The sequence below is a fragment of the Copidosoma floridanum genome, unplaced genomic scaffold (assembly GCF_036245765.1).
Source record: "Copidosoma floridanum isolate Cflo_tuat_1 unplaced genomic scaffold, Cflo_Japanese_pri ptg000001l, whole genome shotgun sequence".
NCBI classification, from domain to species: domain Eukaryota; kingdom Metazoa; phylum Arthropoda; class Insecta; order Hymenoptera; family Encyrtidae; genus Copidosoma; species Copidosoma floridanum.
The window spans coordinates 23,289,847-23,315,814 of record NW_028321878.1 but is presented as its reverse complement, the minus strand read 5'-3'; the positions used below and the strand labels follow the sequence as shown (position 1 = coordinate 23,315,814).

The 25,968-nt window shown below is 33.7% G+C and overlaps 2 protein-coding genes across 2 annotated transcripts in view; both read left to right on the top strand.

Annotated features, from left to right (window-relative positions):
• The window catches only part of Rsph3 (Radial spoke head protein 3), a 47,185-nt gene that overhangs the window by 13,934 nt on the left and 7,283 nt on the right, over positions 1 to 25,968 (top strand). The window contains exon 2 of the mRNA XM_023390795.2: positions 9,464 to 9,628. Coding sequence (XP_023246563.2) covers positions 9,548 to 9,628 — 81 coding nt within the window. The 5' untranslated portion in view covers positions 9,464 to 9,547. The remainder of the gene's footprint in view (positions 1 to 9,463; positions 9,629 to 25,968) is intronic.
• LOC149376101 (uncharacterized) lies at positions 12,297 to 13,469 on the top strand. Its single transcript, XM_089598827.1, has one exon. It carries the CDS (start codon positions 12,297 to 12,299, stop codon positions 13,467 to 13,469), a length of 1,173 nt encoding a protein of 390 aa, XP_089454953.1.

The window sequence follows — 25,968 nt, the reverse complement described above, 5'->3', positions numbered from 1 at the left end:
GCTCAGTCAACAGTTGTCATTGTCACCGAGAGGTGTTTATGTAACCATCAAAATGTTTACTCTTATTAATTAAAATTTTCAGTCACTTTTTATATACAATTGTAGCTCGACTAAGATAAATAAGCTTACGCAAGACGAAATTAAAAAAAGCTTGTGATGAAATAAAAGAATTTTGCAACAAGAATTAAGAGCATTTCAAAATGTTAACGACAGTAACAAAATCATCAAGACGACTTTGGATTGAGTCCCAAGTAGATAAAATTCCAGAAATCATTTAAATGTATCCACCATTGTGTCATTATGATATGATAAGCATTAATCTAAGCTCAATTTTTTTTGTTTTTGATAATTTAATATTTTTTAGATGTTTCATGAAATCCAGCTTATCATTAATTTATCAGAAGACTGCATCATAAAGAATACGAAGGAATCGTTACAGGATCTAGGAAGTTTGTTTTTAAAAGAAAAAATGGAACCATTTTTTGAAAATGAAAGTAAACAGCTTGAAGTAGTTCAAATTCTTTGCAAAGAGTTAGCTTCTCAACGACCCAGAAATGAGTTCATACGCCCTCTTTGGAGTATAATGGAGGTTGTCTAAGTATTAAATTTTTAAAATTTGTATTTTATTTTAAATGATCTATTTTAAAGTAAACTTGTATTTTTAGATATTTGATTCTACTGATTCCTTATTTTCCTCGGAATTTTCGGCACCGAGAGCGGTAATATTTCTAAATTCCGATAACAATCAGATTGCGCAAGCTTTCATCATAGCAGATGTTAATGTAAGACTTGAGGTGCCAAACCCATCAACAATAAAAATCTTGGCAATTTTAATAGTAAGCTACTACGTGTGGCACCGTGCCTATCCTTTAGCTTATACTCATATTTTGGAGTTTCTAGCTTCTAAAATTCTGTTAACTCAGTGCCGTAGTACTGTAAAGCTTGACAAATTTATGTGAAAGTTGAAAAATAATAAGGACCAAACAAAGTCATAGCTAACAATAAGTTAAAGTTAAAAATGAAGAAAAATATCTTTTGTAACTTTTTCAAAAAATATTTTATCATAATTATATATGCTTATTTAAATAAAGACTCTTAGTTTACTTTTTAAATTTTTAGTTATAACCTATAGTTCTGAATTCAAATTACACTAGCCTAACCGTACCTTAAGTGTTCCAAAAAAAATTTTAATTTAGCAGTCATTGTAATGATAAAAGTAGTGGGTGTAAAATCAGGAGTAAAAGTAAGATTAAATCACTTGTGACTCAGTTACAACAGCTCAAGCGTATATAAGCTGACTTTTTTATGAAAAATACAAGCTTATAGCCGGCTACGATGGCTTAGACTGTTGCAAAGATTTCGTCAGTCGACTAATAATCAAATAAGCGTGTACGTAGTAGTGAACGATGGTCCTGTACAAAGAATTTTTATTCATTCCAATATTACAAGAGTAAAAGATAAAAATGATAACGTATAAGTGTTTTAATTTAGTTGTTGTTTTTTTTTTTTTTTTTTTTTTTTCATGAAGATGTTTTCGGCCCACTCATACATCATGCACTCAATATCCGTCTGAACTTTAGCATTTACCAACTTAGCTTTTCGTTAGATGGTGTTCATTTTTAAGTCTTCATTTCTTATAAATAAGTTTTAATACATCATTTGTATACATGAAATAGAATGAACAGTATAAATATTAATTTCTTTCCTGACAGTTACCACGTAGATTTATGAAGATTCTTCCAATTGAGTAACTCTTAAAAAACATGATTACTTAGATATGTAATAGAAATGAATATTTTTAAATAAATCATTGTCTTTGAACGTCGTACTTTTCTTTTAATAATTTTTTTATTCAACAAACATGCTTCGTTCACTATACATATTTTAAATGTGTACCGAAACAAGACGTCTTAAGCGTGTAATGAGACACGCTGGAAGCGTTTTGTAGTAACAAACTTGAAGTGTGTAAAAATAACACACTTGAGGCGTGTGAAAATAATACGCCTAGAAACGTATAAATTCTGTGACGGCCGTTTACATGCTCCAAGTGCATTAAAATAACACACTTGGATTTACAGTGATGTGGCGTTAGCGTTGGGGGAAGTGTACCAAAGAAGAAACTGTTATTACCATGTGGGTTGGTGCTATAGGATAGTTACCATATGCTTCATCGTAGTAGGTAAACCAACTGAAATGTCAAAAAAAGCTCCTTTTGATCGTCGTTAATAATTTATTACCACACTTAATTTGCCTAAATAATAATTACGACTTTTCTGTTTCCCCCTATAGGTACGAATTGTGAACATGATAAGACGATAAATTTATTTAATTATTGCTCGGAAATTATTAATAAGAATAGGAAACAATAAGAAGTGACTCTCAATGAAGTCGAATTGAATATCAAGACCTGGGCTAGCCATAAGTATTTTGAAGACAAAAAGAATAATTATGATGACCGAAAAGAAAATTTTGCTTTACAGGTCACTCCTCAACAAAATATTCCTTGGAAAAATTTTCTATAAAATATGTTGCTGGTTATGTTGTTTTTGAGTATAGAAATAAATTTAATTGCGAATTTTGTATGAACGCGTTTACCAGAGATCACATCAGTTTTTGGAGGCTCTTTGCACGTTTCTTCCAACCAAATAACACAACTGAACTTCTACTTAACTATCTTTTCAGTATATCACTTTAAATTTTGATTATTAATCTTTTTTGTAATGTGACTTCAGAATTTCTTATCAAAAATTTGATGCGCAAATTAAACGAGGAAAAAAAATTCATCAGATGGCACAATATTAAGTTTCCAAGCTGATTCTGTAACACACGTTCATACAAAATTCGCAATTTATTTCTGTACTTAAAAACGAGATAACCAGAAACTTACTTGATAGCACATTTTTCAAAGAAATGTTTTGTTGAGGAGTGACCTGTAAAGCAAAATTCTCTTTTCAGTCATCATAATTATTTTTTTTGTCTTCAAAATACTCATCTCTATTTTTAAAAAACCATGTGACTTAACCTTATGGTAAAATACGTTGTTTTAATATACGGTTTTTACCACGGGGTAAAAACACATGGTTTTTGTCAATAGAGATGGCTAGTCCAGGTCTCCATATGGGGAGAATCACGTCAACTGTCCCAGCACCGCAGTGGACGGCCCGCGCGGGCGTCAAACACGACGTTTTTAACTCGTCGTTTCGGTGTCAAAACTTTGATAAAAAAATTATCTAAAATCATATTCTTACGTATTTTTTCCTCAGCTTTCTAGTGGTGACATCAGTTTTTTGAAAATTTGCTCCCATAACCTCGAAAAATGCACTTGTTTGAAAAACACGTTTTATCTCCATGATCTTCAACTTTTGGAATTTTTTTGATAGTCTAGATCGTAAGATGAGACATTTTTACGTAGATATCGAAAATAAAAAAAGAGGGGTTTTTCGTTTTTATAACGTATTTAAACGACAAACGAGACGATGCGAGCCGCGGCGGCCGGGCTACGCACGGCAGCAACACGTCCTCCGTGTGTCGTCTGCTACGGTGAGTCTGTTTGCCTATATAATATATAATGTAGTAGTGGCGATGTAAACAACAATTAGTTAACCAGGGTTTACAATGGATAAATAATAAATGTTTTGATAAAATTTATTCATATATACATTAATTTTATAATAAAGAAATAAATAATGATTAATATTGATTTAATATTAAAATTACTTCAGCTTCTAGCGAATCTTACTAATATATAAAGCAAAGTCGCTAAAACCGTTGTAATCGCTAACCGCGAAAACTACTGACCCGATTTTGCTGAAATTTTGCACACTGATTCATGATACTTTCTAGATGGTTTTAGTATAGTTTTTATCTTAAAAAATTTAATAACAATAGCAATAAATGAGCTCAAAGTTTTGCAAAAATACGCCAGCTTTTCACTTTAGTTCAGTAAAATCCGCTAGGTGGCGTCGACATAAAATTGAAGCTACCTGCAACATAATTAAATAAGTGTGGTTATAATAGGCCGGAGCGTATCGATCGTAGTATAGTCGAGCTTCAGCAGCTCAACAAGCTGAATAGAGAATGCTGGTGATAGTCCTGCAGCTGGGCATCCCGGTTACGGACGACACTCTTCTCTAAAGGGGAAGGGACCTAGGTGTCCCTGCACCCTGAATCTCGATGAGTGCAAAAAAAAAAAGAAAAATTAATCCCAACCGATGCCGTCTCTACCAGAATAACAGGAGACATATCTAGCCAGAGCACAATCTGCACCAACTCTTTTCAGAGATGTGTGGTAGTCCCACCATCCCACCTGGTGCAGTTAAAGAATTTGTTGCTACAAATGTAAGCAAGGGAAAACAGCTCTAAGGGGCACGGGCAGCCACAACGGCTACCTTTTTCGTCGTTGCGTCCCCAACGCGCTTACCGCCAGCTCTTCATCATCAGGAATAATAATAAAGAATAGTCTGGAAGTTTCACCACTGGCGCTTTTTAGGGCCATTGTAAGCAGTATTTACGTTCCCTACTTAACCATCAATTTCATCGGTTTTTTTTAGGATCCATCTAAGTGTAAACTACCTTGCCAACAAATAAATTTTTATTACCATTTCCGGAAGCGATTCGTCGACTAAAAGACTATATTAACTAAAGACGGGCACTATTTAACCAAGTCAGCCATTCACTAGCAGACGTCACCTGCGGAGTTGTTCTTCGCAAGGCTGGAAAACCCGGTGACCGACGACTCTATACTACCCTCTCGACTCTAAGCATTCAACCAGGAATCACTGATCTTCAAGGTCTGCGTTGGGCAAACCTATAACAGCTATGAAGGAAAAAAAACTTGAGCCAACGGGACAGCCTCCACTGGACAAGTATCACTAATCAATCTCCCCATCTAAGATCACCAAAACAACTGAATCTGAAAATAAAAAAGGTGCTTTAAAAAACAACGTCTTCGACGTTATACCGGGAGACGTTGGGAAAGAGCACTACAACTAGCCCCAAAGCTTTGGACTTTGTAATTTTTCTCCCAATCAGTCTGGGTCTTCAACAGTAAGCCAGAGAAGATCACCCTGAGGTATCCAGGCAGTCAGAATTGCTGTTAACTGCAGTCAAGAAAGAGTTAACTTAAGAAGCTCACCGGTCTTTTTTAGGGCCATCGGACGTCGAACTACCTAGCCAACAAATGTATTAAAATTAACAAAGTTGACTGAAAATAGCCTTTAGGGGTCATAAAAGTCGTAAGCATGCCAATAGTCGCAAAAGGGTATATTGGAAAGAAAACTTCAAATGTATCTAATGAATACAATTTGAGGTGTCAAGAAACTGACGCAGAAAATTTATCGAGATTGAAACAGCAGCGTCAAAATCGACAACTAAAGAGTCTATTACGTGAGAGATCAGCTTTTCATATTGTACCCTCACAGCAAACTCTGAAATCTTTAAAGATCCTACTTCAGATTTTTAAATAAGTAGAAAATGTATTTGTGTTTTTGTGGCAATAAAAATGTAGGGTTTAAGGTCCAGGACTTTGTTGCTCTGGTAATAAAGTTGTGAGATATAAGAAAAAAATTTTTTTTTAATATAAATTTTTTTAGGGGTTTAAAATCTTGACAGCTTTAAAAAATAGCCGTTTTCGTGAATTACACAGGAGAAACTGTAAATCAACGGCTTCTTATAGCCACCGATTATTTTATGGCATAAAGAACGCACGGTACTTTTCAGCATAATAATTTTTTTGAATTTTTACACCTCATTATTTAACCAAATAAACTATATGGATTCCAAAAAAATATGTTTTTAATAAGAAGATTTTTGTTCTGAGATGTATCAGGAATATGTGTAAAATTTCTAACTGAAAATGTTTCACATTACATGTCAACACACTACGGTGTTTTATTTAGTAAGTCTCGGGCGAAGCCGAGACGGGGGGCTGCTAGTCTAATAATAATCGTCGAAGTTTTCCGAAATTGGGACAGTCTAAACATTTTCCTAAAAAACAATTTTCGGAAGGATTGTCGCAAACAATGGCGTTCAAACAGTCCGTGGAATTTTTAAGAGGTGTTGCCGTGGGTGTCGTTAATTTTTCTAAATTTAGTGCATTTAGCATCAGTTTTACGTTTTCGTGATGCACGCATACGCAAACGTTATGCGTGCCACGACTTCCGGCTACGATACAGTGAGGAGGTCTGAGCTGTACGCATTTCGTGAGACCCACTATGACATTTTCATGCTTTTCTTCAAATAAAATGAACAGTTCGTTCAAATTTCCAAGTAATAGTCGTTATTGTACATGAACACGTTGACCGTTATCCTGTTTCACAGAAACATAATCTTTTAATCCAGGCATCAAGTGGCTGACATTGTCACGCTCGTAAAAATTTTTTACGCAGACCTCAACATCACCAGATAAAACTTTTCCTTTTTTTTCATCGGGCCATGAGATTATGCCACGTTCTGCAACTAAATTTATAGCTTGCCTAGCTTCTCTATCTGTGCAACCAAATTTTTTCATAAGCTCTCTTCGGTTCCGAAATTTCGGGGTGAGGGTGAGCAACGTGATTCTCTCTCGCTTATCGTTAGATTATGCAAATTTCTCCTTCCGCCGCGGCTCGCATCGTCTCGTTCGTCGTTTAAATACGTTATAAAAACGAAAAATCCCTCTTTTTTTATTTTCGATATCTACGTAAAAATGTCTCATCTTTCGATCTAGACTATCAAAAAAATTCCAAAAGTTGAAGATCATGGAGATAAAACGTGTTTTTCAAACAAGTGCATTTTTCAAGGTTATGGGAGCAAATTTTCGAAAAACTGATGCCACCACTGGAAAGCTAAGGAATAAATATGTTAGAATATGTTTTTAGATAATTTTTAGAACAAAGTTCTTTATGTCGCGTTAATCGGGGGGCTGGAATTTTAAAACCGACAAATTTTTTTTTTTTTAAACGAAATTCGTTTACCCAGACTCTCTTCCTCTCAATTTTCCCCCTTGCCCCGTCCCCCTCATACACTTTCCCTCTCCCCACTATATATGTATATCTGCCAACCATGCCGTGTTACTCTTCTACACACCTTTACCCACCATTCCCCCTCGCACTCCCAAGCAATTTTATTTTCCCACAATAATTTTTATTTCACTTGAATTTTTTTCTTTTACAATTCTAAAAAAAAAAAAAAAAAAAAAAAAAAACATTTTCCAATAAAGAGATTTGAACCCTCCACCTCCTGCATGTGAGTCCAGTACCTTACCCACTTGACTACGAGCGCTGCCGACAGTAAATACTCGGTTTCTTGTACTTATGGTGTGGTTCGTAACTATAACGTTTCATTTTTAAATGTATTCACTGATAATACATTCAATTATGTATTTGTTTTATAAATTGTGTATTTGTTTTCTAAATAATACATCTAAAAAAAAAAAAATTTTAATTATATTTTAATTAGCATAAATCTTAACTAGCATAAATATGGTTATGTAGATTAACCATAATAAGGCTCGTTATTACGCATTAAATATTTGTATTTTATGCATTTGATGCATAAAATACCGACCGATTTTTATTAAACCTGAGGTTTTTTTTGGCATTACAGTAATGCTACTAATTACTGTTATAAATAAATTATTTTATAAATCAATAAATTATTAAAATAAAGGTAATACAAAAGAATGAAAAAAAAAGTAATGAAATTAAATATGAAAAGAAAGGAATGATATATGAAAAAAAAGGGAATGAAAAAAAAAAGATTAAATATGAAAATAAGAAAAAAATTAAAGTAAGGAAATACAAAAAAATGAAGAAAAATGTAATTAAATAAAATATGAAAAAATATAAAACAAGAAATGAAAAAAAAAAAAAAAACAAGAAATAAAGAAAAAAATTAAAGAAAAATGTTATAAAATAAAATATGAAAAAAAAAACAAGAAATATAAAAAAATAAAACAAGAAATAAAGAAAAAAATAAATAAAAAAAAAATAAAAAAAAAAAAACAAACCAGGGAGGATGAATGGGTCATGGGACCCACGGTAAGAACGAAGTTCTTTAAACATGAGATGAGTATAGACACAATTTCTTAGGTAACAAGGGGATCGCCAGACCCACAGAAAGAACGAAGCTCTGTAAACGTTAGTACTGCATTCATGTTGTTTATTCAAACAAAAACTTAAAAAACGAATAAAAAAAAAAAAAAAATATTTTACTACTCACGATGATTGAACTTTGTGAGTACTGTATTTATGCACGACGTTCTCACGAAGTTCAACCATCGTGAGTAGTAAAATATATTTTTTTTTTTTTTTATTCGTTTTTCAAGTTTTCGTTTTAGTAAACAACATGAATGCAGTACTAACGTTTACAGAGCTTCGTTCTTCCTGTGGGTCTGGCGATCCCCTTGTTACCTCAGAAATTGTGTCTATACTCATCTTATGTTTAAAGTACTTCGTTCTTACCGTGGGTCCCATGATCCATTCATCCCCTCTGGTTTGTTTTTTTTTAATTTTTTTTTAATTTTTTTTTTCTTTATTTCTTGTTTTATTTTTTTATATTTTTTGTTTTTTTTTTTCATATTTAATTTTATTTTATTTTTCTTTCATTTATCAAAGTTTTTACACTAAAACGACGAGTTGAAAACGTCGTGTTTGATGCCCGCGCGGGCCGTCCACCGCGGCGCTGGGACAGTTGACGTGATTCTCTCCATATTCAATTCAACTTCATTTAGAGTTACTTCTTATTGTTTCCTATTCTTATTAGTAACTTCGTAGTGTTAATAACATATTAATAACTTCACAATTCGTACCTATAAGGGGAAACAGAAAAGTTGTAATTATTATTTAGACAAATTAAATGTTGTAATAAATAATTAACGACGATCAAAAGAAGCTTTTTTTGACATTTTAGTTGGTTTACCTACTACGACGAAGCATATGGTAACTATTTCTTACAGCACCAACCTACATGGTAACGACAGTTTCGGCTTCGGTACTCATCCCTCAACGTTAATGCCACCTGCCTTATAGGGTACCTAACTAAATTTATGTGGCTCAAAAGATAGAAACAAGAGAAGGTCTGCCTTTGCCTTCTATACATAAAAAAGACATATTCTATATTCTCTGTCTCTCCTAGCTGGCGCTTGTGGGCGAACTGACACGCATGCGTCAATCGTCAATCGTGAATCGTCTTCCCGGGGACTAGTATCGTAATGTACTATTGTACAGTAATTGACAGTATCTTTGCTTAAAAACTGTATCGACACCATTGGTTTAGGAAAAAAGATAAGCTTTTAACGAGGCCGACCGCTTACGATATAGAAAATTTTCGTACAGATTGCACCGTGGATCATGACTTGATGTACCCAGTGATAATATACGCTTAGACATGTTTGTTTGAATGCAATGTTAATATAAGAAAATTTATTATTGTGACAGTAAAATTAGAATCGACTTTATGATCTTATTTACTGATTTCCATGTAGTTTAATTGTGAGCGCTCTCAAGCAGCAAGGCAAACAGAAGTCCAAAAGCGTCTGACAGCAAGAAAACGAGCTCAAATACAGTCGATGTTAGTACGCATCAGTACGCCTCCACCAGTTCCAGGAAGGAAACATGAGCCAGTACAAACTGAGTTGTACCTTGAAGAAGTAAGAATTTGTTAATGATATAGTAGTTTTAAACAATTGTCTTTTTTTTATTCTTATAAAAAACAAATATATTTATTTAAAAAAAATTTTTATATTTTTAAGTTTAATAATACAATCGCTTTTTATCATCTCAAACTTTTTGTGACTATGATGACTTTACATTACAATGAAATACTTGTTAGAAAACGGAACGAAAATAGTAAATTAATATTGTAATCATGAATCTGATTTTTAGTCTTTAAAATTAAATATATAAGAAACCCTACAGTAATATCTTAAAAACTAAAAAGACATGTCAATTATGTTAATTTTTATTGTTTCAAAATAGTTGAAACTTATTTTGTAGAAATGCAACTTTCACTCTCATTCACACAACTTGTGATTGTCGTGAAATATGAGAATTATTTGCGGTCAAAGTATAAAAGATCTACTACAAATCTTTTCCATGATAAATTTGTCATAGGAGCAAGCCCCAGAAACTTTTTTTTCTGTCCCTGACAAAATACTTGATCAAATCATTATTTTTTTTCCCACTTTTTGAGTGTAATTTTCTTCTAAAAATATTAATTGAAGTCAGATAAAAAATCAAGCAACAGCTATCAGGTAGCTTTCATTATTATAGTAGAGAACATAAAAGCAAAGAAACGTGTCAAAAATGCTGAATTTAGGATCTTTATTTCAAAGATTCGTTTATTTGTTACGCTGTAATTAGTTTTGAACAGAAGTCTTATTTCTATTATTTAAGACTTCTTAAGTGTCTTAAAAAATTTATTTAAAAAATTAATTATTATCAATACGGATTATGAAAAGATATTGTGTTAGAGTATTAACCATGAGTTTGAATTTTGTTACTTATAATAATTTAATAATGTCACGTACGGTACTTTAGCTACACGTACGTAAGCCCCCTTTTTCTTGGGCCTACCGATGACGATTGTAGTGGGACAGAGCAGAGGGATAAGCAGATAGGATGCGGAGGGGAGCTCGCTTTCTGGTTGGAACCGACAAGAACGAAGGTCTTACATACGCGACTCGCTCTTCTCTCATTTGAATAAATAAAGGAGTTGGGACTAGTTCCTCGACTATTAACTTCGTGCGCACCCCAAGACCCGAGTAATAATAATATAATAAGTTTCTTGCAATGATGAAAAAGAAATTTCATCGTCAATATTGTGAAAACAATTAATAATACAAATTAATAACGCAGGTAGAATTAAATCAGCAATTACTTGGAGAAAAATATAAAATAAATTATAAGTTATTTTCTTTGTTTGGTTAAACACTTGATGTTAAGTAAGAATGAGAAAAACATCCTTTCCAAGTGCGGATCAGACACACACAACCTCATATGTTTACTAGAAAGTTACTCTACCACTTGCGCTACCGAAAAGTTGTACGTTTACCCACACCGTAGGTTTAGACAAGTTCCCATAAATTATTCACTTTTATTATTTAATGTGTCTCTCAGCAGGTTTTGTAAAAATGTGATGATTAATCAACTTACTTCGTTATTCTATAATTATATGCTCATGTCTTGTGATAAATAAACTTCATAAAATATGCTTATTGTTGACAACTAGAGTCTGTGCATACGCACACGATCAGTTGAGAGCTAATTTAGCAAGAATAAAAACTGCAAAATGCTTGATTTTATCTTGAGCAAAGTTTCATTGGTCTTAACAATAACCTTATTAGGCTCACTTTTTTAATAGAAACACAACAAATTTTGATAAATTACAGTGTAGGGCCATTCATATTTTGACAGAAAAATAAAAATTTGAATATAATTTATTGAAAAGAAGCAGTTGCATAAAAGGAATTGAATGGAGATGTATATTATTTTTTAGAAAAAAAGTTTTTTATCGTAGCTTACGATGGGATATACACTTTCCGTGTATTTTCTCATTTCCCATGTATGAGGATGCTGGGAAACTGGGACCCATCAGCCAAAAAGTGTAAGAAAAAAGCGTGCACTTGTAGGGAGGGGGAAGATAGAGCAGTAGTGGTAACACAGAGAGAGAGAGGGGGAGAGAGTGGCAGTACGGAAGCGCCTACGCGCCACCTAGCTAGCTAGCCACATAGCTATAGCCACATAGCTAGCTAGCTAGCTAGCCTGGTGTATACACAATTGCATAGGTTGTATAGGCCGAGATGACTGAGTGCTCGAAAATCGAGGGACCACGAGTGTCGATATATCTGTCTGCATTTAGTATTCACATATCGATCAAAGTAAGCTCGTAAGCTGTAGAATTTAGCTAGGCCTACATATGTAAATTTTTATGAAGCCTAACCTAACCGGCTAACCTTATAAAGTTATAACGTTTTAACGTTCAATACTTAGTATACATACTATAGAGACTTGCGATACTGGGATACTGTCAAACACATTGTCATTCAAATTTTAAAATTTGGACACCTTTGTAAGTAAGTCTTACATAAACAAAAATAATAATAATAAAGTCTTCAAATGTTCTGTAAAAATGTTAACTGTTTTAAAAGGTAAAGCCAACGTCAAAGCCAACGAAAAGTGTCTTTGTGATAAGTCTACATCATTTAATAAGTGAACCAGCTACAGAGCGACTGAACAAATCGATTTCTTGTACTCTTTTAAGTAATTTCTTTACTCTGGAAAATCTTCTATTTGCTATGCTATTATTGTAGTTTTAAAATGTTTTCTTTAAGTTCTTTGAGGCTAGTAGTACATTATCATAGGCAAGATTACTGCCTAAAAACTATTGTGCATTCATTTAAAAAAAATCATAATTTAGTAATATCTTTACGCTCGTTGTCGCGATTGTGCAGTTTTGCTCAGCTACGAAGAAAAAATATTCAAGAGTCTCCCACCGATAAAATACTTCTAGCTATTCTCCTGGAGCTCGAAGGCAGTGGAAAATGCTTGGGGTATAGGTCAATGTGGCAAAGGTTGCGCAACGTTTATCATTTAACCGTTAAACAAAAAACGGTGATGAAAATAATGCAAGTTGTGGATCCAGAGGGGGTTGAGGCGCGCAGTCGGTACAGGCTCCAACGGAGAATTTATCGTGTCCCAGGCCCTAATTACATATGGCATATCGACGGGCATGATAAGTTAAAAAGATTCGGTTTTCCTATTTACGGATGCATTGACGGATACTCCAAAAAAGTTATGTGGCTAGGAGTTGCTACCACAAATAACGATCCGGCAGTTCTAGCTCATTACTATTTGTCATGTGTTGAAAAATGTGGCTATGTTCCTACTCTTATGAGAGCAGATAATGGAACAGAAGCTACGCTTATCAAAGACCTACACATGGCTCTACGGTATGTACACAATGATCGTTTTGCTGGTTTTCACAGTTTTTTGAGAGGTAAAAGCACACATGATCAACGAATTGAAAGTTACTGGCGACAATTAAGACAGCATTTACTAGATTTCTACATTCAATTGTTCAAGCAGATGGAAATTTCAGGCATTCTGAATAATAGTAATAAATTAAATATTGAATGCCTCAGATTCTGTTTTGGGCCTCTAATTCGGAGTGAACTACAAACAACTCTGGAAGAATGGAATCAACATTTGGTCAGACAGCAAGGCAATGTACTTGGTGGGATCCCAAACGAGCTCTATAATTACCCCGAAAAATTGGGAAAAATTGATTACCAAAAAAGAGTCGATAGAACTGTGGTACAGCGTTTACTAGCTGATTATACTTCACAACCAATTCTGTATTCCCCTGAACTTGCAGAATTAGTAGAAATATGTGTAGGTAGCATCAGTACCCCCTGTACATGCGAAGAAGCTTACAACTTGTACGTAACAATATTAAGCGCGATAAACGAACAGCAACGTAACAATGTTTAATCAAATGTTTTATGAGCATTTTTTTTTAAATGACGGCACTTTAACGTGCATGCTGTTGGTGAAATATTGAACGTTGCAACTGACTAATTGTAAATGTATATGGTATGACTACATAAATTGATATTAATTATCAATGTACTTTTTATTTTTTTCTTTACAATAACACCTTAAATATTTGATCATTTTATAAAACACTAAGTACACATGCGTTAAATTACATTTCAGTAGCTTATTACTTTGATTGATTGTTACAAAATATTTTATTTAATAAAACTTATTGCCAGCAGAAAAATGTTCCATGTTATACAAATAAGTTTTTTTTTTTTTTTTTAATTTACAGAACATATTTTAAACATATAATTAGTATTATTAACCCTACTAGCACATTTCATGTTAAATATGGTACGTGAAAAAAACTCTAACAACGCAGTACTTTAAAAACAAATTTTTCTTTAGTAAACTGCATGTGCAAAAGTATATATATACATTCATACGTATTTTTTTTTAGTACACGTCATGAAGTACACATTTTTAAGTATTCAACGACGTTTAATTCCACGAAAAGAGTGGATTTTCATGTATGTATATATATGTACAAGTGCATGTATGCACAGTAGTATATACTCTTAAGATTATTACCATAAGATGTGAGATTTCTGGTTGTTTATACAAATTAAATAATTATTTGTAACACTAAAAAATTCCGAAGAGAATTATTAAACTTTTTCTCATTAATATCAGACTTTTATCATAGTAAAATTTTTTTTAAAATAAAACATTCAAAATTGTTAAGCTATGCTTTCATTTAAAAAATATGATGTTTCACTTATGTACATTTTGAACTTGACTTTCAAGTTTATTGAGAATGTGATTCATTGGTGGCCGCATTTTGGGATTGCAGTTAAAACATTCTTTTAATAACCTTTGTAAAAATGGTGGAATAGCATCTAGTTTTGGAACGCTTCTTTGTCGAAACAGATCAGTCAGTTCTCCAAGAATATTGAAATAGTGTTTTATATCCCACACTTACTGCTCTGTAAATAGTTCAACTGTCGTGCATGCAAAAGACCACACGTCGGTAAAAGTCGAAGCTTCCTTTCGGTCCACAATCATTTCCGGTGCCATAAATAGGTAAGTGCCACGTACACTTCCTACCGCTGACTGAAGGTGTGATTCCAATCCTGTAGAAATTCCTAAACCCAAATCACAGAGTTTCGTGTCAAAATTTGTTTTGACTAAAATATTTCCTGGTTTACTATCTCAATGCACGATAGACGATCCTGGCAGCTGGTGTAAAAAAGCAACAGCACAGGATATTTGGTGAGCCACAAATATTTTTCTGTCTGTTGTAAAATCATATGTCTTACGAATTTCTGGAGTGTGAAGAATTGTGTGCAAGCTCTCTGATTCAACATATTCTGTGACAATGTGTACTTTATTCTCTACACATGATACGGCCATAATTGAAATTATGTTGGGATGACAAATTTTGTCCAACAGTTTGATTTCACGCAGTAAAAAAATTTCGTTGTTGTTGTCAACTTTCATAGTTTTTATTGCGACGGGTGATCCTTATAATTTACCTCTGCATACGATACCTTAGGCCCCCTTCCCCAGTATTTCACCAAAAATCGTTATGTTATTTTCCTCGATCAGCGGAACTGATAAATTCAACCGTACAATTTTATCCTTTAAAGTAGTTTTCACTGAAATTGAAAGTTTTCGAATACTACTTTCTGTAATTTGTTGTTTATTGTGGTTCATGGCTCCCTTTAAGGTATTACACAGTGGTAAATTATCTATGGAGCAAGGGACAGGAGCAACAAATGATGCAGATCCACCCGATGAATTTGATTTCACTTTACTGGTACTTGGTTTATTACCGTTTTCAAATGTTTCTTCGCAATGATGTCTGTTTTGGTGATCAGCAGTTGATGGCTTGTTAAAAGGATACGATCTTTTTGAAGGACTTTTTTCTGTACGGTTAATTGAATTTTTTGGATTATTTTGCTCTTTACCATCACTTTTAGTTGGCGAACTTCTACTACCTAAGTCGTTAGAAAAATTGTAGAGTGTATTTTTCAAGGGACTTTTTATTGTACTTTGATCAGGTGTAGATTTATTAGCATGATAACTTGCCGTGTTGCAGTCTAACAAACGTAAAGTGTTGTTACTTTCATTACGCGGAAGATGGTTTTCTCTTAATTTCGGCAAACCCTCAATGTTTGTCAAGTTAGACATTTGAAGTAATGCTTGCTTGTTTCTATCCAAATAGCTTGGACCCACATTATTATTATTATTATTATTGGATAAAGTATGGTCATCGTTTCCTTCATAAGGATTAGAACAGCTTGTGAGTGAATTTTTTGATATTTCATCGGTATTAGGTTTTGCTGTCTCATTTTGAGAAATTATAGGTACATTTAGATTTTCACGTTTGTTGACGAATGTAGTGTCCAAAGTAGTGATTGAAGAATCAAAAACCAGATTCTGTGTAGTAAGAAGATATAAGGTGATACGATGCCCAGTAGTCCTGTACAGCTGAATGTACTTCCAGAACCCGCACTGGGTGCCATTTAACTTAAAATTAAAAATTATGCTCTCATCATATCGACCAATGCGAACTGAGGAATAATCCAATTCTGTTACATATTCATCGAATTCAGAGTACTTGTCTTTCATACTTTGTAAAAATAATTGCTTCAATGCATCTTAAGTATACTCTATGTTGCCATTAAGCTCTACTTTAATCTGTGCCCCGCGTGACTTGTAATAAATTGTCGTTAACACTAATTCGGTGTTTCCATCCCAAGCAAACCACTCTCCGTTTGAACTCTTCTTTCCCCTTACTCATGTCGGATTTACGTTTAGCACCGATTTTTTGATCTGTGAACTACAAAAAAAAAATGTAAATATGTAAATATATGTACATATATGTCTTTAGTAAAGCAGAAAGAATTAAATTACAGTACAGCACCAGAGTTACCTTTGAATTCTGCTTCGGGGTCTCCTTCAGGTCGGGAATCGGGTTTGCATTGATTTTTTGCAAAATTTCATTAAACCTCATCAATCGTTGGTCATTCAGATGCGGGACAGTTCTTGAAATCCATGAAATAAAATATAGAAAAAAAATGAAAAATTTCAAACTCAATAGAAATACCTTTTCGGATACTCAAATAATAAGTATCGATGCGAGGCTCCAAAATATAATGTTCAGTATCCGTCTGCAAAAGATATGTTTCTGCGCCGACTTTATAAGTTAAATTTCCTGCAGAAGGAAAATATTCTTTTATAAGTGACTTCTTCAATTTTTCATCAGTAATCATAAGAAACACGGGCGGCTCCCCATCACAAATAATTTGCACTTTTCGCTGTGTGGCCATCTCTTGATAAACAAAATTATAATTAATAAAACTTTTGCGAATCAGCTGTAGATTTTACGATATAGATACAATAAATACCTTAAATTTTTAATAAAATAAAGTTATTTTACGTGTCTTAGTCTCCAAAAACTAGTAACTTTTTATTAAAAGAAATTGGCTTTTGACACTCTAGGCTTTCTTGGCAGAATCTTTGACTGGAAAGGACACTGGAATAAGAATGTAAACGATTTGTAGTAGGGTTAACCCTCGTCTAGATTGTTAAGGTCTTTCAAGTCTGTGAGCAAAGAAATATGTACTTAAAACCTTTACAGTGAATTCTATGCGTTTCTATTTGGACACACATACTAACGTGCAGCTCACTTGCATCTGATGTGGTGCTTATTCCAAAGCTCGTACACCTGCGGGATCATAATTGAGGGGAATCAATTAAATAGTCTAACCGATGAATATCGGAAGGATACTATAAACCGATGCAGCCATACGTATGAACTGCTAGGTACAAAATGTTTAGTTAGTAAACATTACGCAAAGAGTTTTAAAGAAAAGGAAAAAAAAATCAAAATTGACCAAGTGTGTACGCAAAAGTACAATTACTCAGTTCACACTCTTGATGAATCGTGTAATTGCAAAGAGTGGTTAATCCAGCGTATCTTGAAAAGAGTAATTCTGTTCAACCAAAGCTCTTATTTTTTTTGTTTACGCTGCTTACACTCCAGTAAAGGCAGCAGGGGATGTAACACGGCTGAGAGTTGTCACATGTATAAGAGGCGTAAAAGAACCTGTAAAAGTTTTTTACTCATATAGTTTGAGCACAAGCATTGTTTTATGAAATGTAACATAATTCGCAAGCCTCACCGATTATAGTATTTTCAAAACGAGTAAAAAAAATCAAAAAGATGACCGAGACCAAGTGTGTTTAAGGGAGTAAAAATAATAAATGTTCTGGTCACAAATTCTTCTAATGGACAGGTTTTCACTGCAACAACTGTCTGTAGAGGCGTGGTTGTAGGTTAGACTGCGGATTTGAAAGCTTAACAAATGTATAAATTTATGAGGCTTTAAGTATGTTGTGATGATTTTTACAATAATTGCAGATCTGGTTAACTTACTGGTATTAAGGTTGTCCAAATATTAAAGTTATGTCGACAATTTCCTTAGTGTACATTCCCACGCCTCAACTGTATACGTTTCACCGTTAGGTCAGGCTTAAGAAAATGGAGGGATGCCTGTTTGCAAAATCCAGCTTACTTTGATCGATATGTGAATACTAAATGCAGACTTCGATATATCGACACTCGTGGTCCCTCGATTTTCGAGCACTCAGTCATCTCGGCCTATACAACCTATGCAATTGTGTATACACCAGGCTAGCTAGCTAGCTAGCTATGTGGCTATAGCTATGTGGCTAGCTAGCTAGGTAGCGCGTAGGCGCTTCCGTATACAGGCTTCCGTAGGCAACAGCCAGAGGCCCCGACGCAGCGGGGAGAGCGCACTCAAGCACGCACACATACACACACGCATCACAGTAGCAGCAGCCAGCCCAGGGCTTGCACCGCCAACGCGTCGCGTTCGCGTCGTTAGCACACACACCGCACACTTATGCACATTAGGTGCTGGATACTCTAGACTCGAGATGAGAGACATACACTAACACTGCTTTGAACACTGTATTTTAAATATTGTATGTAAAAAATATCAAACCGCTAAATTCATAGGTAAGAAGCTCTGTAACATTATAGTACTTTGAAAACATACACATTGCTCTAGTAAACTACATGTGCAAAAGCGTATATATATACATGTATACATATGTATTTTCGAAAGTACATCTAAAGTACACATTTTTAAGTAAACAACAGGGTTCAACTCAACAATAATAGCGTGTATGTACACGCACGCGTGTGCGCATGTGTGTGAATGCAAAATAATATTTAATCTTAAGACTATTACCAATGGCTGTTAGACACAAACTAAATAATTATTAGTAACACTCTTATCCATTTCAAAGAAATCAAATTTTGCTTATCAATAGACATCAGACTTTTATCTCAGTAATCTTTGTTTTATAAATGTAAAATCCGAAATTCTGAAGCTACGCCAAATTTATAAAAACAAAGTTTAACTCATTCCATAAATTTTTAACTTGGCCTTCAAGTTTATTTAGAATGTAATTCATGGGTGGTCGATTATTGGCATTACAATTAAAACAGTCTTTCAATAACTTTTGTAAAAATGGTGGAATATTATTTAGTTTCGGGACGGTTTTCCTTTTAAATAAGTATGTGAATTCCCCAAGAATGTTAAAGTAATATTTTATGTTTCACACCTGCTGCTCTGTAAAGAGTTCGACGATTGTGCGTGCAAAAGACCACACGTCAGTAAGAATCGAAGCTTCCTCAGGGTTGACAATTATCTCCGGCGGCATAAGCAGATATGTACCACGTACACTTCCAACCGTTGACTGAAGATGTGATTCTAATTCCATAGGAACTCCTAAGCCCATATCGCAAAGTTTTGTATCAAAATGTCTTTTAACTAAAATATTTCCTGGTTTAATATCCCAGTATACTGTGGGTGATCCTGGTAACTGGTGTAGAAAAGTTACAGCATGAGATATTTGGGAAGTCACATATATTTTTCTTTTCGTCGTAAAATTATATTTTTTACGAATTTCGGGCGTGTAAAGAATTTCGTGCCAATTCTCTGATTCAAAATATTCAGTAGCAATATTTACTTTATTATCTGCACATGAAACACCCATAATTGAAATAATGTTGGGATGACGAATTTTGTCCAATAATAATTTAATTACACGCAGTGTGAAAATTTCGTTACTGTTGTTAAATTTGACAGTTTTTATTACAACTGGCGATCCTAACAATTAACCTCTGTGCACAATACGTTGGGCCCCTTTCCTAAGAATTTCACCAAAACTTTTTTTGTTTTCTTAGATTAGAGGAATTGATAAGTTTAGTCGTGCAATTTTATCCTTTAATGTAGCTTCTCCTGCTCCTGGAGTTCGTCAAATACTACTTTTCGTTTTTTTTAATTCACTGAAGCTGATGTTTCCCCTTACGGTATTACAAAATGGTTAATTACCTACGGAGCAAGCGGTACGGCCAATAAATGATAGAGATCCATCCGATGAATTGGCTTTCATTCCACTGATTATATTACTTGGCTTCTTAGCGTTTTCAGATGTTTCACTACTATCAAGTATGTTGGTGAAATCAGCAGTTGATGGCTTATTATAAGGGTATGGTCGCTTTGAAGGACTTTTTCTGTATAATTAGTTCAAGTTTTTTTATTTTTTTGCTCTTAACTATCACTATTTCTACCTGAATCGTTAGACCCTTAATTTTTCAGTGTATTTTTTGAGGAGTTTTTTTTTCTGCGATAGTCAGGTCTAGATTCTTTTAATTTTGGCAGACCTTCAATACTTGTCAAGTTCGATATTCGAAGTAATGACTGTTTGTTTCTATCCAAATCTTTTGAACCTACAACTTTATTACTATTGGATAAAAAAAAGAGCATCTTTTATTTGATGAGGATTAGAATATCTAATCAGTGAATTTTTTGCCCTTTCATCGGTACTGGGTTTCACTATCTGATTCTGATAAACTAAAGGTACATTCAGATTTTCACGTTTATTGACGAGTAAAGTGTCAAAATTACTAAGTGAAAAATTGAGTACCACAATCTGTGTTGTGAGAAGGTATAAGGTAATGCGATGCCCAGTAGTCCTGTACTGCTGAATGTACTTCCAGAAACTGTACTAGGCGCCATCCAACTTGAAATCAAAAATTGTACTTTTTTCATATCGACCAATGTGAACTGAGCAATTATCCAAATCTTTAAGAAACTGGTTGAAATCAAAGTACTTGTCTTTTACACTTTGTAAAAATAATTGCTTTAATTCATCTTAAGTATACTCTTTGTTGCCATTAAGCTCTACTTTGATCTGTGCCCTGCGTGACTTGTGACTGTCATTAACGCTAACTTGATGTTTCCATCCCAAGCAAATTACTTTTCATTTGAGTTCTTCTTTTTCCTTACTCATATCAGAATTATGTTAAGCACCGATTTTTGAAGTTATACTTCTATTCGGTATGTTAAGTCACAACTAGCGCTGCTTGGGGGCCAATCTTGGGACCCAAATCTCCTGCACTTTTGGTGTTCTAACGAGTGCGTATGAAGTGCTTACGTGCGATAGATTTTTTAATTTCAATTACAGAATTAATAGATAACGTAAGGGAAGGATCACAAAAGTATATTAAAGGGAAAATGTAGCTAATGCGCAGCATCTTATGTACTGTAGCCTAACCTTAGAAACTACTAAAAAAATCTGAGTTGATGTTGCTATGCCTGAAATCCAGTGATTTATATGGACCTCTGCATAAGTTAAAGGTAAAAATAAGTGTTATCAATAATACTAAGAAAATAGACTGTAAATATTCTTGCAAAGCATGTTCAGGTGGACACTCTAAGCATGTCACCGCTGCTCTTGTTTATTTAACAACATATGTATATATATATATATATATATATATATATATATATATATATATATATATATAAAAAGTAATGTATGTTTAAAAATATTTTAATTTAAAAAATCCTTTTGCAGAACACCAAAATCAATGATAGAAGTATCTACTTGCACTGATGTTAATGAGCAGGAATTGCATTTCTTTTGATCATTTCTTTTTGATATTTTCATGAAACTGCTACAAAATGCCATTAAAATATAAAAAAAATCAATGATTAAATAACAACTCTAGTTCATGTCACTATTTCTGATAGTTTCAGTGATAAAACAACAAACCACTTACATATGAAATAATCACTACTTAAAAAATGTAAGCTGCAAACATACAATTGTTTTTTAACTTAAGGTTAAGCCACATTTTCTAATCTATTCGTTTCGAATAGTCGCATTTTTTGGTAACATGTGCAAAATAACATCATCACATAATGTACAACTACAGCAGTCGGAAACACTATAAGTACGCCACTCGTTTTTTTTTTTTTTTAACTCATACTTCATGCAGCTATCGATACATCGACATTTGTGGTCGCCGCAGTCACTCGATGTTCGAGCACGCAGTCATCACGGCCTATGATAATGAATCATGAGTCATGAGCAAGCTCAACCGCCAGAGGGGAGCAGGACAAGATGCTACCTAGAGATATAGATATATTATTTAAACACGGTCTATCATGGCTTCTCACCAACACACTTTCACTGTTACTTGTATGTGAGAGAGAGGGAGATTTTTAATTTAATGGATTACTAAGCAAATTTCTAAAGATAACTATCATGGTTTGAATTTAAATTAAAGTATAAGTAAATTTAAGAAACTGCTTGTAGCAACATTGTAAATAATTTTTATGAATTTTCGTATGAAACAATGTAAAGAAACCGTATTCGAATAATATATCCATATATCATATATCTCTTGATAGTATCTTGTCCTGCTACCCTCTGGCGGTTGAGCTTGCTTATGATTTATCCTCGTACACACTATGCTAATGTACTTTCACCAGGCTAGCTAGCTAGGTGGCATGTAGGCGCATCCGTCCGTAGCAGTAGCCAGCGCAGGGATCCACCAGCCAGAAAGCGCAAGAGAAAAGCGTGCACTCCCATTTTGGCTGGCTAAAAAAAAAAAGATAAATTAAAGAGAATTTGATTACGAACCTAATGCAATAAGAACGTTTGCAAACCGATCTTCTTTTAATAAATGGGAGCACTTTTTTGTTCGACATGCATACACACGACTCTTCTACCCATCTAAGCCCAGGCACAATCACAGAACCAATGGGCTTGTTTCTAGCAACAGGTGGCTCTAGTCTGGTAAGATTTCCATAGGAGTATATCTTTATATTGAATGAAATCCATTCAATATATAGGTATACTCCTATGGAAATCTTACCTGGGCATACTAGTGCCACCTGATGATAGAAACAAGCCCATAGGAAATTCAGTGAAAAATTTGAATATTAAATTAAAAAAAAATAAAAATAAAGAGAGCAACCTTCGAATACGCTTGTACGCGCATACTTACCAAGCAACCTACAGAAAGGTGTTTAAGTAGACTAAATGTGTGTATGTGTGTTGGCACCTTCACTTTGCTACGTAAACATTATTTCAGAATGTTCATATACTTCTGTGCGCTCACTGGTAGAGGAGCAAGAGAGGAACAAGTAGTACTAGGAGACTGATTTTGGTAATCGATATACCTTATCGAGTTTAAGTTTTACTGACACACAACACGTGACTTGAGCCTCCTTGAAAACCACGGTCGTACACGACCGTGTTGAAAACGATATTTTTTAATTTCCCACGTGTTGTATCATGATAAAACTCGAGATCAGTTGCATATGTTGTTTATCAACATCGTTAGTCAATAGTGTCAGTGTTGATGATTCGTTGTATATAACCACCATCGTGCGTCATTGTTCTTTCTGATTTTCAAGGTTACCTTTTGGAAGGATAGCAACAAGAGTGTGCAAGAAGTTATTAAATTAAGCCAGATTTTAATATCATTAGTGCTGTTTTTTTTTGGAGACATTTTTCATTTTGGTAGCTTCTGCTCCATCAGAATCTTAACCATCTGTGCCACCACATCGTAAAGCGTTAACGCAAGGAGCGCAACTTGATGCACTACCATTCGATGATTTTACAATATCAATATTACAAGAAAAATTCAGCAAACTTTTTTTGTAAGGTTTTAAATTAAGAGGAATCTACTTCTTCTGCTACTAAAAAACTGTAGGTACTTGAGGAAAGATCTCAACAATGTAACGAACGGCCACCTTTACTGAATAAAAAACCAACGAAAAACTTACCAAAAATGACGAACGACCGCTAATTTAATTCAGAGAACGCCAAGATTTTTAGAAAAAATGAAAACTTAAAATAAAAGTTATTGGTAAAAAACAAAACGTGTAGAACTCGGAGTCCCCCAGTAAGAAAGTAGTTCTTGCATTTATGTATAAATCACATGTATACTATAAAATACAAGGTTCGTAAATACACTTGAGAACTTCGTTATTACTCAGGAGATTTCGAGTCCCACGCGTTTTTGCTTAAGTGAAACATTACTCACGTCTGTATAGATATGAGAATCGTTACAGACTATTGTTGCATCCCAAGTGGATACAGACGAATCATGATGAATAAAAACGCAATTCATCTGTAAAATTCAAACAAGACGTATTGTGTATACACAGTAGGCTCATATGATAAGTAGAGCTCATACGTCACTTATATGCGTGTGTGTGTATTAGCTTCAAGGTGAATGTTTCCTAATATGCTGACATATAATACGGCCAGGTTCGTTGTAAGAATGCATGTATGCAGTGAAATTGTACGTAACATGTATAAATGCATAAATTGTATTGTACGTATAAATGAATAGTTTACTTGCACATTGAGTGTCCATTTCTAATAATGTATACCAATTCAAAAATTGTAATTCATACAATATTTCGTTATACTCAAAATTGACTGTAAAACCCCCAAAAGGATTAATTGCAAAATTTGTAAACTTACTGTCACACTTCAACTTGTATTTGGCGTTCTTTTATTGCTGCTGCGAGCTTCCATTATCACTAATCGAAAAACCTCAACCACACTTATTAGAAAAATGCGATTGGTACTGTTGTATTATTTTTTCCTAATATATGAAATCATAATATGTAACATCCTCGTGCAAGCCTACTGTTTTTCTGTCAATGCAGTCTGCAAGAACATCGCTCATTGGTTCACCTAATTAAACCAAAGGCCTCGTTCACTCGCTCTGACGCTGTAAAAAACTTACCATCAAGAAAAAAAATGCTCTTTTCACGTCTGTCACCTGTCCTCTAAAGTTTTAGTCCACTCTTGACTCCCATGACTCGCGAGTACCTTATACACGTAAGGCATAATGTGTTGGTTGAGGCAGCTCGGGTGTATTTCGAGATCATGAATAGTATCGGAGTTCGCTAAGGAGCGAGGTATAACAAATGAGGCCCACCGAAAGTGGTTCCGGCAATATAGCAGAGAAAGCAGAAACCGCAACATCTAATCGGCTACAAGTTTTTTATCAGTAAGATAATTAACACCGAAACCTCGTTAAAGTGATCTGAATAGATTGTATTTAAAAGAATATATTTTAAATTGTTTTAATAAAAGAAGGAAACATTAAACATTAATTAAAATTATCAATATTATCTAAATAAATATTTTTACTTAACTAAAAAGAACAAATAAAGCTCACGAGCTGAATCCTAAGAGATTCACAAATGAAACTAAAATAAAACGGTTAAGACCATACTCTTAACAAGTCTGGTCATAACACTATTGTTGAACTTAAATGAATATTGCAAGTGCCAAACGTATATACATATGAGTCCCAAATTTTTGCCCATCATTAATATAGAGAACAAACATGTCCTCAATAGAGGAATAATAGAGAGATTACTGATTAGAGCTATATATATATATATATATATATGTATATATATACATAGTATAATTAACAAAGTTTTTTTTTCTATTAATTTTGCGTTTGGTAGAGTTTACGTATAGCATTTCGGATATTAATCTTTTTTGTCTATTTAGTTCCTGGCTTAAAATTTTGGTTCAAGGAAAATTAAATTATGATTAATTTATTTTCTGTATGAAGTGAAAACAAGTTTATCTTCCTTTGCACGATTGTGTTTAATAAGACATTTTTTAACGCTCTCTTGGTCTTGCTTACATATGATGTGGGGCAAGAATCGTAAGGAAAATGATATGCAATCTTATTTTAATCGAGGTTATTAATTTTTTCATTGCCCAATATAATGACATTATTTAATTTATTTATAATAATAGGACATAATTATATAGTAAATTATTTTGAAGTTTTTGAGTAGAATATTAAAAATAAGGTGTTATAATGAATAAAAATTTAATTTCATGCGTACATAGTCATTACTTAATTATGTAATATTAATGGTAATAGTGGTTTTTATTATTTAATTGTAAGTTTATATACGTACTCTACTAGTTGTTATGAATAAACAGAGAGCAGAAGTACATGTCGAACAACCAACTTGATAAACTTATTGTTATTCGTATTCTTACATTA